Source organism: Pleurodeles waltl, chromosome 6 (genome assembly GCF_031143425.1).
Source record: "Pleurodeles waltl isolate 20211129_DDA chromosome 6, aPleWal1.hap1.20221129, whole genome shotgun sequence".
In the NCBI taxonomy this organism is placed as follows: Eukaryota; Metazoa; Chordata; class Amphibia; order Caudata; family Salamandridae; genus Pleurodeles; species Pleurodeles waltl.
The window spans coordinates 9,612,789-9,625,641 of record NC_090445.1 but is presented as its reverse complement, the minus strand read 5'-3'; the positions used below and the strand labels follow the sequence as shown (position 1 = coordinate 9,625,641).

The 12,853-nt window shown below is 48.3% G+C and overlaps 1 protein-coding gene across 8 annotated transcripts in view; it reads right to left on the bottom strand.

Annotated features, from left to right (window-relative positions):
- The window catches only part of ODF2 (outer dense fiber of sperm tails 2), a 239,552-nt gene that overhangs the window by 190,409 nt on the left and 36,290 nt on the right, over window positions 1-12,853 (bottom strand). For 2 of the 8 annotated variants that reach the window (XM_069236995.1, XM_069236994.1), the window contains 2 exons: window positions 11,163-11,318; window positions 10,285-10,440 (listed from right to left, as the gene is read on the bottom strand). The exons of 2 other annotated variants lie outside the window; for them this stretch is intronic. In XM_069236995.1, the coding sequence (XP_069093096.1) occupies window positions 10,285-10,440; window positions 11,163-11,318 (312 nt within the window). Of the gene's footprint in view, window positions 1-2,393; window positions 2,541-10,284; window positions 10,441-11,162; window positions 11,319-12,853 lie in introns of those variants that run through there. 4 more of the 8 variants (XM_069236999.1, XM_069236998.1, XM_069236997.1 and 1 more) reach the window with 3 other exon arrangements.

The following is a 12,853-nucleotide window of genomic DNA, read 5'->3' as shown; positions in this document are numbered from 1 at the left end:
CTGGTACTAGTCACCACTGAAACCTTTGAAGACTTTATACATATCTTTTCAGAGAAGGCGGTCAATATCCAAAACATGACAGCCAAGTTCTGTACAAGACAAGTGACTCTACGGCACTCAGGTGTACTGACTGCCAAGGCAGAGTCTGCACTCGCGGTGCTTCTGCAATAAATAGGATTCCTCCGCTCTCACGCAGGACCAGGATAGATTTTGCACTTGTACTACTGATCGAGCTACACAAAACCCCTCTAGAATTTACTGCCACGGTAGGCTCTGCACGTGTGCTACAGATGGTGTAGATTGAGCCCTGCCCTCACTGACTGGGTAGAAAGTGCACAGTGGAACTAATGAATATAAATGAGGTCCGGCTCTCACTTACTGCCCAGGAGGAATCAGCACAGACATCACTGCACAAGCTTTCTGCTGAGCTGGCCAGCCGAGACTCGCACATCTTACTCGACAGGCTGTGGTTTGATGCCAAATCATCTGAAGTGTCAGAGTCCAGGTCTCATCGCGGGCCTCGGTACCTGCGCATCCAAAGACGGCATCATTACCAGCCCACATTCCCTCAAATGGCATCTTCTCCCACTCAAAGGTAACTTTAGGAAAGGATTATGACTTACATGTGCACCTGGTATAGGGGCCAGACCCAATCAGTGGTGCACGAAGTATCAGGCCTTAGTCCTGGTTCTAACAACAGAGGGTTCACAGGTGAGTGAGGATGAGAAGCAGAGTATTACTAACTGCACGGGTAGGATCTGCGCTAGAGGTACTGAGTGAATGAGGTCCTGCTATCACTTCCTCCACAGGTAGGAACTGCACTAGAGGTACTGTGTGAATGTGAATGAGGCCCTGCTAGCACTTCCTGCACAGGTAAGGACTGCGCTAGAGGTACTGAGTGAATGTGAATGAGGCCCTGCTAGCACTTCCTGCACAGGGAGGATCTGCACTAGAGGTACTGAGTGAATGAGGTCCTGCTATCACTTCCTGCACAGGTAGGATCTGAGCTAGAGGTACTGAGTGAATGTGAGTGAGGCCCTGCTAGCACTTCCTGCACAGGTAAGGTCTGCGCTAGAGGTACTGAGTGAATGTGAATGAGGCCCTGCTATCACTTCCTGCACAGGTAGGATATGCGCTAGAGGTACTGAGTGAATGTGACTGAGGTCCTGCGATCACTTCCTGCACAGGTAGGATCTGTGCTAGAGGTACTGAGTGAATGAGATCCTGCTATCACTTCCTGCACAGGTAGGATCTGCGCTAGAGGTACTGAGTGAATGTGAATGAGGTCCTGCGATCACTTCCTTCACAGGTAGGATCTGTGCTAGAGGTACTGAGTGAATGTGAATGAGGCCCTGTTAATCACTTCCTGCACAGGGAGGATAAGCACTGGTGCCACTGAGTGAATACAAATTAGATCCTGCTATAACCTCCTGCACAGATAGGATATGCACTTATGGTACTGAGTGAATATGAATGAGGCCCTGGTATTTCCTGCAAAGGTAGGATGTGGACTGGTGACACAGAGAATGTGAATGAGGCCTTACCATAGCTTCCTGCACAGGTAGGTGCCACTGAGTGATTATGAATGAGATCCTGCTATGACCTCCTGCACAGGTAGGATATGCACTAATGGTACGGAGTATGAATGAGGCCCTGCTATCACTTCCTGCACAGGTAGAATCTGCACTCGTGGTACTGAGTGAATATTAATGAGGCTCTATTATCCCCTCCTGCACAAGGAGAATCAGCACTGGTGGGACTCAGTGAATATGAATGAGGCCCTACTCGCACTTCCTGCACAAGTAGGATAGGTTCTGGTGGCACTGAATGAGTATGAATGAAGCCCTGGTATCTCCTGCACAAGTAGGATGTGGACTGGTGGCACTGAGAGAATGTGAGTGAGGCCCTACTATCACTCCCTCCACAGGTAGGATCAGCACCGGTGCCAATGAGTGAATACAAATGAGATCCTTCTACAACCTCCTGCACAGGTAGGATATGCACACATGGTACTGAGTGAGTATGAATGAGGCCCTGGTATTTCCTGCACAGGTAGGATATGCATTTACGGTACTAACAACATAGAGGAGGCCCTGTTCTGACTTACTGCCCAGTTAGGATCTGCACTAGTGGTACTGAGTGAATGTAAATTATTCCTTGCTATCACTTCCTGCCCAGGTAGGATCAGCACCGGTGGCACTGAGTGAATGTGAATGAGGCCCTGCTATCACTTCCTGCACAGGTAGGATCAGCACCGGTGGCACGGAGTGAATGAGGCCCATTCTATATATTCCTGCACAGGAAGGATGCGCACTAGCGGTTCTGACTGAGTATGAATGATGTCCTGCGTTCACAGTACTAACAAACACAGAGGAGGCCCTGCTCTGACTTACTGCGCAGGGAGCATCTGCAAACATGGCGCTGCACGATCTATCCGCTGCACTGGACAACCAGGACGTGCACATCTCGTCTGATAAACTTGGGAGTGACAAGTCACCAGGAATGTCTGACTCTAGCTTCCGGTCTCTCATCACTGGTGGACGTACCTGTGTATTTAAAGACATTTTCATTACCAGCCACTCTGCAATTGCCCTGGTCCCAAAGGATTTCGCCTTCTTTTCTCCAACCCCCAAACATAAATCTGGCGGCTGTTCATGGCTCACAGCTGCAAACATCATAGGGTTTCCATCAGCCCCACAAAGAGAATCTGGAACTAGCGCTGACTCTGACGACTGAGGGTCCACAGCTGATGGGGGGCTAGAAGCAGGGGGTAAAAGAGAAAAAGAACCAAGGTCCTTGCACTCTTTTCACCACTACTTATGGTGGCAGAGAAGGAAGAACTCTTGTCCAGGGACTATGCGCCCGCCACATGTGGTAATAAGAGGCTGTGGACCATCAATTCTGAAACGGAGACAAGAGACGCGTGGTCCTTCGAGCCTGGCTGGGCCACATGGTGAGCAACAGTAACTCATTGTCCTTCGAGTCAGTCCCTCAAGGAATGATCAGACACTAAGGACTCATACTGCTTAGTATGATCAGATCCCAGAGGAGAACTCAAGGGGTCAAACCAGGCAGAATCATTAACCTGCTCTCACGCATGCCCGAGAAGGAGTTTGCACTTGTGATGCTGCTTCGCAACAAACAAGGCCTTGCACTCACTGACCAGGTAGAACTGGCAGTCGTGTTCCTGGATTAGATGCAAATGAGGGCCTCTCTCCCTAGTGGCCTTGGCAGAACGGGCGCTAGTGGTAGTTCCAGGACATCTATTCAGGGCTAGTTCCATGCTTTATGTAAGATCTCACTCACTCATCTGCTCTCAAGCTAGAGTCTGCACTTGCAGCAGTGCTTAGAAGTAAAGACACAAGCAAAAAGAACAGATGATGGATGGACTGCTGAACAATGCAAACACTCACCCCAGTCACAGATCTGGATTTAATCCATTGGTTTTTTTTTGCTCACCATGCCACCCCCGTTTGGACCCAGCCATATGCAAGTCAGTCTTGACCCTACTTCCCACGGGAACACTCCAGCCCTTACTGCCAGTCCTCTCCCCCCACCCCCCAAAAGCAAAAGGACTGGCTGATGAGGGGTGATACCCCAAACTGGTCCCAGGATGCTTGTTTACAGTCCGGGAAGGACCTGGCTTGCCATCTTGGCTGGACTGTTCCCATGGGGAGCAGAGTCAAGACTAATTTGCATATGGCTGGGCCCAACACAGAATGGCATAGTGAGCAAAAAAACAATGGACTTAGGCCAAGATCTCTGTACTGGGGGTGAATGTTTGACATTGTTGAGCATTCCTTCCACCACTTCTTTCTGAATCGGTCTAAAAACATGATGCCTTCTCCCACTGGCACCCACGGTAGAATCTGCACAGGTGGTGATGCTTGGACATAAAAGATGTTCTGCTCTGAATCATGGGCAAGGTGCAAGCTGCACTTCCAATACTGCTTGGGCATGGAGGATACCCTTCTGCATCTGCAGTACTTCTTGTACGTAACAAAGAGGCTACGTGCCTGCGACAGCAGCTGTGCAGTTCAGGGTGTTCTACTTTGACCTGTTGTGCATTTCGTCGGCTATTTAGTAGCTGGGCCTGGAAAATCATGTTGGAAAAAATTTACTTTATTTCAGGTGCTGACCACAGAAGGAGTCTGCACGATTTGTGGTTACACTGACCACAAGCTCACAGCGCCCCACTTTGTGACGGCCACATTCACATTGTATTCTTCACTGACCGTGACATGTAAGGTTAGGACATGCATTTTAATTAACCTAGTTACATCTTCATTCTGCAGACGTGTACTACTGCGTTCAGAAGAACTGAGAGGAAATCATGTGAACAAGGAATGGTCAAGCAGCAAACCTATCACTGCAGTTAAGAAACAGGTTTCTTTTGCAAAACAAACCTATCCTAGATTCACATGCGGGGCATCAATCATTTAGCAGCACTCTGGCATTTTGGGTGTAATCTTGACACACACACAAGTATAGTAAAGGTGTTCCCTGTTAAACAAAGATGTTGTCTAGGAATTGCTGATGCAATTCTATTTGGGCAATGCACCTGTGTGTCTGCCTAACATGTGTGAATTAACTTTACTTTCTCCTGGCAGGGGATAGAGAATGAGCTGAACTGTGCCGAGTCGTCCATTGCAAAATCTCTTGTCCCAGTTTTGAAATGAACGTCAGACTTCTTAACTCCTCAAATGTTGTTGCAAGGTGGTGTACGAAAAAACAGAACTGACCGAGTAAGAAATGCTCTCAGTGCTAGATATTATGCACTGAGTTCTAGTTGCCGAGTTTCCATTAGAATCCAGAGTCAATGCATATGAAGCTCGTTGGGATGAACCCACAGCCTGTGCGAGAGGTATTCGTTGCAATGATCACAGCCGGGCTGATTCTGTAACGTGTCTTCCTCCAATTACCCTGTTCTCGTTCCACCACTTCCACTACGTGTGATTTACAACCACTAGATCCTCTCTGCCCCTCTCAAATAGTTTAGAGCTGCAGAACATACAAGATTCCATCATTTCCAATCACAACCTACACGGGCAGATTCTGACGTCCCGTAAACCAAAGATTGTCTGAAATGCCAGAATCCCCTCTGCTGTTGGCACTGCTTCTGCGTTAAGCGTCTATTTCTACGTCTTATGACACTCCTACAAGTGCGACAATTCTGACTACTCCAGGCCCCCAAAGCTATGACAATGGCTTTGGTGGCAGGTATTAGGCATTCTTATTGTGTGTGGAATTAATAAACAATTGTTATTGTGCTTGTCTCTAAATTAGATGAACAGCGCCACCATGTGGCAGACTCATAAGTGCCGGTGTTGACAATTAAGTGCAGGTACTGAGCACCGGAAACCACTGGCTCAAATTAAGCTCTGCTCTAAACACTTCATGAATCATTCTCGTTCTGGATGATTGTAGGAAGCTGGCCTGGTGTATGGGGAACACCTATGGTGTTATCACCTTATACCAGGTCCAGGTATCCCCTCTTAGTGCAGTGTAGGCAGTGCCTAGAAGCCAGGCTCTCTAGAGGTAGCTGTGGATGAGCAGCCAAGGCTTATCTAGAAAACATGCAAAGCTTATGCAATACCACTACAGTCACACAGCACTTGCACACATGAAAGAACCAGTGTTACAAAAATAAAGGTAATTTATTATAGTAACACAACACTACATTACTTATAGGCAGTTCCCCCCAACCAGAGGTAATTATACACTAATTCTATACACATTAGCAATCAGCAATTAGCATAGAAACAACAAGCATTTGTAATCCTTAGTGAAAACAGTGCAGACTTGGGGGGGGCAAACCATATACTAAGAAAGTGGAATGTGAGATGCAGTCCCCACCTAAGGATGTGGAGACGTTAGAGGGGAGCTGGAAGAACTAGGAACCCCAAGAGGTGAGTACCAGAGTGACCCCCCCCCCCCCAAGTCACCAGGAGAGCAGAAGTAAGTACCTGGTCTTCCCAAGGACTAACAGGAGGACTTGGAAAAAGGATTGTACGAGGACAAGACAAGAAGAAACCAACAGGTAGATTCCAGTAGAAGAGGACTTGCAACAGAAGGGGACAGAGTCTAGTCCACGATGGAGTGTCCAGTGAGGGCAGGAGCCACCACCCACCCTTCTGTGGATGCAGAAACAGGTCGATGAGGGAAGAAGACCAGTTGTGGAGCCTGGCAAATGCAAGAGGAGCAAAAGAAGAGTTGCAAGGCTGAAGAGGTCCAGCAGGGGTCAGGGGACTCGAGTTAACCCTCAGCAGTTGGGAGAGCCAACAGAACCAGTTGCAGCCCCCACAGGCAACCCACTGGCTGCAGGCACAGTAATTCGCAGTGAGGCCCAGTCAGCACACCTGAAGAGGAGTCCCACGTTGCTGCAGCAGCAGAGAGGAGACTGTGCTTGGCAGGTTGGAGTGCTGGGGGCAGGGGCTACATGGAGCCTGAAGATCCCTTGGAGCAGGAGCAAACAGCCTTAGTAGCTGCAAGGGTCGCAGTGCACAGGGGTACTGTCCTGCAAAGAGAGGCAGGGCTTACCGCCTCCCAAGTTGGACAGGTGCCAGAGAGGACCAAGGGGACTACTCCAGACCACCACCAGCGATGCAGGATCCACACAGTTCCATAGGAGAGCAGATCAACACAGCCAGTCGTCATTGCATTTGGTGCCTGCCAATGCAGGGGAGTAACTCCTTCACTCCAAGGGAGATTCCTTCTTGCTTCTTGGTGCACGCTGAAGTCTTGCCGACCTCAGAGGATGCACTGCCGGGGAAATGTTGCAGATGCTGGAAGGAGCTGGAGAAACAATGTTGCAAAGCAGAGTTGTCGCTGAAGTTGCAGATTGTTGGTTCCTGAAGAGTCCAGTTGCAGTTCCAGTGGCCAGAAGATGAAGTAAACAAGGCAGAGGAGGCCTGATGGAATCTTGAACGTCGAATCTGGTGACCCACCCTCAAAGGGGTCCCTAAATAGCCCTGAAAGGGCCTTTGGTCACCTAGCAGGGTGACCACCTATCAGGAGGGGGCTGTGACATCACCTACTTGACCACTCAGATGCTCCCAGGGGCCTCTGCGCATCCTGGTTTCAAGATGGCAGAATCAAGTGGTCACCTAGATGAGCTCTGGGCACCACCCCTCTGTGGAAATGAACAGGGGAGAGGTCACTCCCCTTTGTCCAGTTTTGCGCCAGAGCAGGGACTGGGGGTCCCTGGGCTGGTGCAAACCGGTTTATGTAAGGAGGGCACCAATGTGGCTTGTGGAGGCTGCCCCTCCCAAGCCTTATAACACCTACTTCCAAGGGAGAAGGTGTTACCTCCCTCTTCCAAAGGAAATCCTCTGTTCTGCCTTCCTGGGCATGAGCTGATCAAGCAGCAGGAAGGCAGTAACCTACCTGAGGGGTGGGGTCAGCACGGGCTGCCCGGAAAACCCCAGAAGACCGGTAGGAGCAATACTGGGGGTCCTCTAAGGAGCCCCCAGAGTGCACGGAATCATACAACCAATACTGGCAAAAGTATTGGGGTATGGTTCTGACGTGTTTGATACCAAACATGCCCAGGTTAGGAGTTACTTATGTAGTTGGACATGGGTAGTGACCTGTGTCCACTACTTGGGTAAAATGGCTTCCCCACGCTTACGAAGTCCAGTGCAATGGAGCTGGAGTTCGTAGGGACACCTCTGCTCATGCAGTGGTGCCCTCACACACCGGAACTTGCACCCTACCTCTGAGCTAGGAGGACCTACCATAGGTGTGACTTGCAGTGACCTGGTGCAGTGACCTGTAGTAAAAGGGTGATTGCACCTTTTCACGCAGACTGCAGTAGCAGGCCTGCAGACACACACTGCATGGGCTCCTGTGGGTGGCAAATACATGCTGCAGCCCATGGGGAACGCCTGGCGCCCCAATGCCCTGGGTACCTAAGTACCATAAACTAAGGACTTATATGGGGGCACCAGTATGCGAATTGTGGGGCATGCAAAGTCCTAGGCAACCAAATTTAGAAGGAGAGAGTAGAATCACCGGGGTCCTGTTTAGCAGGATCCCAGTGAAAACAGTCTAAGCATACTGATAGAGTGCAAAACGTGGGGGTAACCATTCCAAAAAGAGGGTACTTTCCTACAATAACAGAAATCCGAGGCTCTCAGAATACCCAGGATGCATAGGGGTGTGGCCATGGCATCCTTGAGGTGTCTACTGCTGCCGAGTAGGTGTCGTCTTCAGATGCTAGGATAATGTCCTGCAGTGTCGCCATCATCATGGACTCTGTTGCCTTCACACGCCTCTCTGTGAGCACAAGTCTGGTGCTGGTATCAGTGTCCCATCTTACCCCAGGATCAAAAAGTAGAAGAAAGACGCTAATTTCAATTGTGCGGGCGCTTCCCCTGCTGCTCCCTCTAGCAGCACACAGTATCCTGCACTAACAAGAATGGAGTGTGATCTTGTTTCATGTTCCCTGGTATCTGATTCTTAGGACCCGCTGGTAGGATGTGATCTCATCGTAGCTGGAAGTTCCGCAGATGTGCCCTTGTAGAGGGAACAAAGAATGTGTGCCTTGGAAGCAGAGGTCGCGCCGCATTGGCCTCAAGGGTTGCGATCCAGATGTGCTTGGTTGCTGGTCGCCGTGAGCCTGTTGTGGAGAATCACCCAGCTCTGCACACTGAACTCTTCCCTCTACCAAGCTGGTGTTCCTGTCTTGCGAATCCCATTGCTTTAGCAGTACGTGCCCTTTTTCATCCTCTCGAGTTTGCACTTGAATCTTGAACCTGGCGTACCTTGAATGACAGGGGTTGTGCTCACTCATCTTCCAAAGAGGACTTAAGACGCATACTACAGATGGCCAATCTCTCCAGACTGGTCAGTGGCCGCGGCCGTGGCCACTTCATTAAACTCCTTGGACGATGCTGCAAGATCTCCCCAGCGTCTTCCCACTGCCGGAAGCTGGTATAGGCTTGTAGCTGCAGCCTTGAAGGTCTGTAGTATGTATCCGGGTTCACTCTCTCTTCCTTGCTGTTGATACAGCTAGAGACTCAAGTACTGCATGAAAGTGTAGCCCTTAGGTCCTCGGGGGGAGGGAGGTTGTTATGTCATCTTACAGTTCTCAGCATTGCAGCGTCTGCTGTACCTGCCATTATTGAATGGCACTAGGAAGCATCGGCGGGCTTCCTTTGAAGAGGACTTGGAGATGTTAACAGGAGAGATTCTTCTGGTAGCACCTCTAACTGCAGCCCGTAGGTTCCCGCTGCTCTTTTAAAGGCTGTATGCGATGTGGATATCTTTGGAGGTTCGAGAATTAGAAAGGTTTGACTAAGAAACCCTTTTAGGTACAGGTAGTATAGGATTAAGACTTTTCAACATTCTAAAAATAATTTTCTGGCAGTGAGGCCATGTTCTCAGACTCATTCTCCTGTTCCTCTGCTAAGAGGTCTACACCTCCTGTACGACTTAACGCATTTAACTTTGAAAGCATCATCCATGCCAAAACCCAAATCCCGTTTTACAGACTGAGAACAGCACTGGTGTCAGATTGCAATGCTCAACAGGCCAAACCTTCAGGATTGCAAACCGGGCAGCCGGTCACTTAGTATAGGTCTGACGTAAATTATATTCTGTTTGCTGGTACGCCTACAGGTGTTGATGCTGAAGCAGAGGGCAGAGCCTAAAGCGAGTTTTGTAGATCAAGGAAAGAAAGAACCCTTATGTCACTATGCACAATCTGGTTGCACCCTATGATTAATGTCTGCATTTAATATGAAAAAGTTGTGAGCCTTCAAATTGTTCTGTCCCTCTTAATTATCGATTCCGAGTGGTGATATTTTGCAGATTCTGTCATCTGCATTTTGTTTTAATGCTCACAATTAATCTTTAATATCCTATGTGTGCATCCTTCTGAAACAGATGGTGAAAAACAGAAACGTAAGATGGACGTCACATAGTGGGGCGCTGTGGGCTTACGGGTGAAGGTATCACTCCGAATACACCTCAGGTAAACACTAAAAATAAAAGTTCCTCCTCACTCCAAAATATTTTTTCTGGGCCCAACTTCCAGATGTCGAAATAGCATACAACATGTCAATTCATAACAGATTTCTACTACAAAAAGAGGCCTTGCTCTTGTGTAAGCCCAAAGTGGAACCTCCACTCACAGTACTGCCTGGGAGAAAAACAAGGCTCTGCATAGGTAAACACTGCACATTTGGTACCAGTGTTTTAAGTGATGCCCTGCTGACACTGAGAAGATAGCATCTGCCTTGTGGAACTAATATATACAAATGAGGCCCTGTTCTCACTTACTGCCAAGGGAGAGCCTGCAAATATGTCACTGCATGTCCTATCTGCTGCGATGGGCAACCAGGATTCAGACCGCTTGCTTGACAGACTTGTGTGAGGTGCCAAGTCCTCTGGGGCGGAAGATGCCAGGATTTGATCTCTCATCGCAGATTGTTGTTCCTGTGTATTCAAAGAGAATTTTATTACTAGCCCCTCTGCGGTTACTTGGGGTTCCCTAATGGTTTCTGCTTCTGTTCTCCTACTGTGACATAATCTAACACAGCTCCTATCCCTCAGCGATTCCTAGTGGCACTGCCCCAGAAAGCATAAAAGTCTAGCTCTGGTTCTGCCAACAGATGACATACAACACAAGACACAGATGCACTGGTGTTGAATGCAATCTTCCTCTGCACATGAGGCCGCAGGGATGGAGGCAACGCGTGGACCATCAAGCCTGAGGCAGAAGGGGCATGTGGTCCTTTCAGTCTGTCTGCATTGCATGCAGAAAAAAGACATCAAAGGGACTTGTAGCACATCGAGGCTATCACTCAAGGCATGGTTTAACAGACAGAAAGGACTCATTGAAACACAGATTAAGATAAAATAACCCTGAAGGTGCCAAATTGGATGTAAACATACCCGACTCTTGATTACTGCCAAATACAATGTGTACTTGCAATGTGGCTTGGACATGAACGAGGTCTGGCCCTTATTCGTGGCCAAGACAGAATCGGCACTTGTGGGACTGCCTGAATCTAAAAAACCTGATTCAAATCATAGTGAAGATAGAATCACCACTCGTGGTGCTGCCTGGAACTCAATGTGGACCTGTTCTCACTTACAAGGTAGGATCTGTATGGGTTGCATTGCTCGGATGTAAACAATGCCCTGTGCTCACTTACTGCCCCGGTAGAACCTGCACTCATGGCACTGCTCTGTCTATCTGCTGCAGTCGGCATCCTGGCCTCTGATATCTTGCTTGGCAGACTTGTGTGTGTTGGTGAAACAACTGGGTCAACAGATTCCTGGTTTCCATCTCTCACTGCAGACTGCTGCTCCTGTGTGCTCAAAAACAGTTTAATTACTGGGCTCTCTCTGGTCACCTGGGGCTTTCAAGATAGTTTTGCCAAGTTGTTCTTACTCAAATATAAGTCATTCACCCATTTATTGTTTACATTACTTACCAAGACAATAATTATATTAACAGGAGACATTTTCTAGATCACTCATACATCATGCCGCTATGGGGCCTACTTTATAGTTGAAGAGAAAAAAAATGGCAAAAGCCCTTATGTGCACTTGGTGCTATGCTTGAGCCAAGGTCCATCAGTCCTGAAGAAGGCCATAGATCTTTTATAGGGAGTAGTGGCTGAAACAAGTCAACTGGTTTAACCAACACATAGGGTCCTAAAACACACTCTGGTATTTCAGTCTTGTAGGTAATTGGGCACATGAGGGACAGAATCAAAGGAAATGAATCCACCACAAGTCAATTTTAATTAAAAGGTTTGAAGTGCCAAATTTGCACAGTGAATAGATTCATATTGAGATGGGATTCCAGTGAGGAAAGAAAAGTCTACAAAAATGGGCTTGCTTCAGGCTAGTGTGCCATGAAAGGATGTGCGAAAGGATAAAGCACTGAGGTGCACGTGAGGGCATTCACTCCTTTAAAGTAAAGAAAAGTAGCTTTTGAAACATGGGATAATGGCGACCTCTTGATGGGCCACCCTTGCCTGACAAAACTGAGGGACCTTAGTTTTGGTGCGGGTTATTACTAAATAAGGGTAGGCGTTACTACAGCCCTTCATCAAATGCATCGTCCCATCTGTGCCCCCGTTTAGTCATGTAACTTGACATCCAGTCCAGGCATCTGACTCCAGACGCAGCCATGAACCAGAAAGTAATCATGGCCTAGTTCTTAGGGTGCAGAACTCAGCGAGGACTAATGCAGAGGGCAGCAGACAAACAACTTATCGTCTGAGTAGCCTGTGGCATGAGGGACCTCAGTCCATGGAGTCCGTCCTCAAAGTATGCCATAAAAGTCATAAGAAACTTGTATTTCATTGAATCTGTCCACGTCGGTCTGTGGCACATGAAGCAGCAGAGAGTAGAAACTTGTGATTCATGAAGACTGTCCACACAGCATGGAGTAAAAGACCAAACGGACTTGTATTCCACTGAACCCTTCCCCAGAGATTAGTGGGAGAGAAACTGCTTATTAACCCAGACTCTTCAGTGTCCCCAAAACAGGATAAGAGAGGCCGAAGGGACTAGTTGAACTCTAAAGAAATGGAGTAACACAGAAGGAAGGGGGCTGTGGTCCTTCAAGTATCTCCATCGTGGCCGAGTGAGTCTCTCCTGATCTAACAGGACTAACGAAACTACCTCACTGGAAGGGGTGGATGGCCTGCACTTCCTACTAAATCACCACTTGCGGTTCTGATGGAAATAAACATGGACCCAACTCTCCAAGAAAAACAAACAAGTGGGGTGTGCACACCATCAGGACAACAAATCATTTACAGGCGCGGTTTGTGTGCAGACTTGCTTTGTATTATGGTTTAATCATACAGTTCATCTTTCCCAGCTTCAT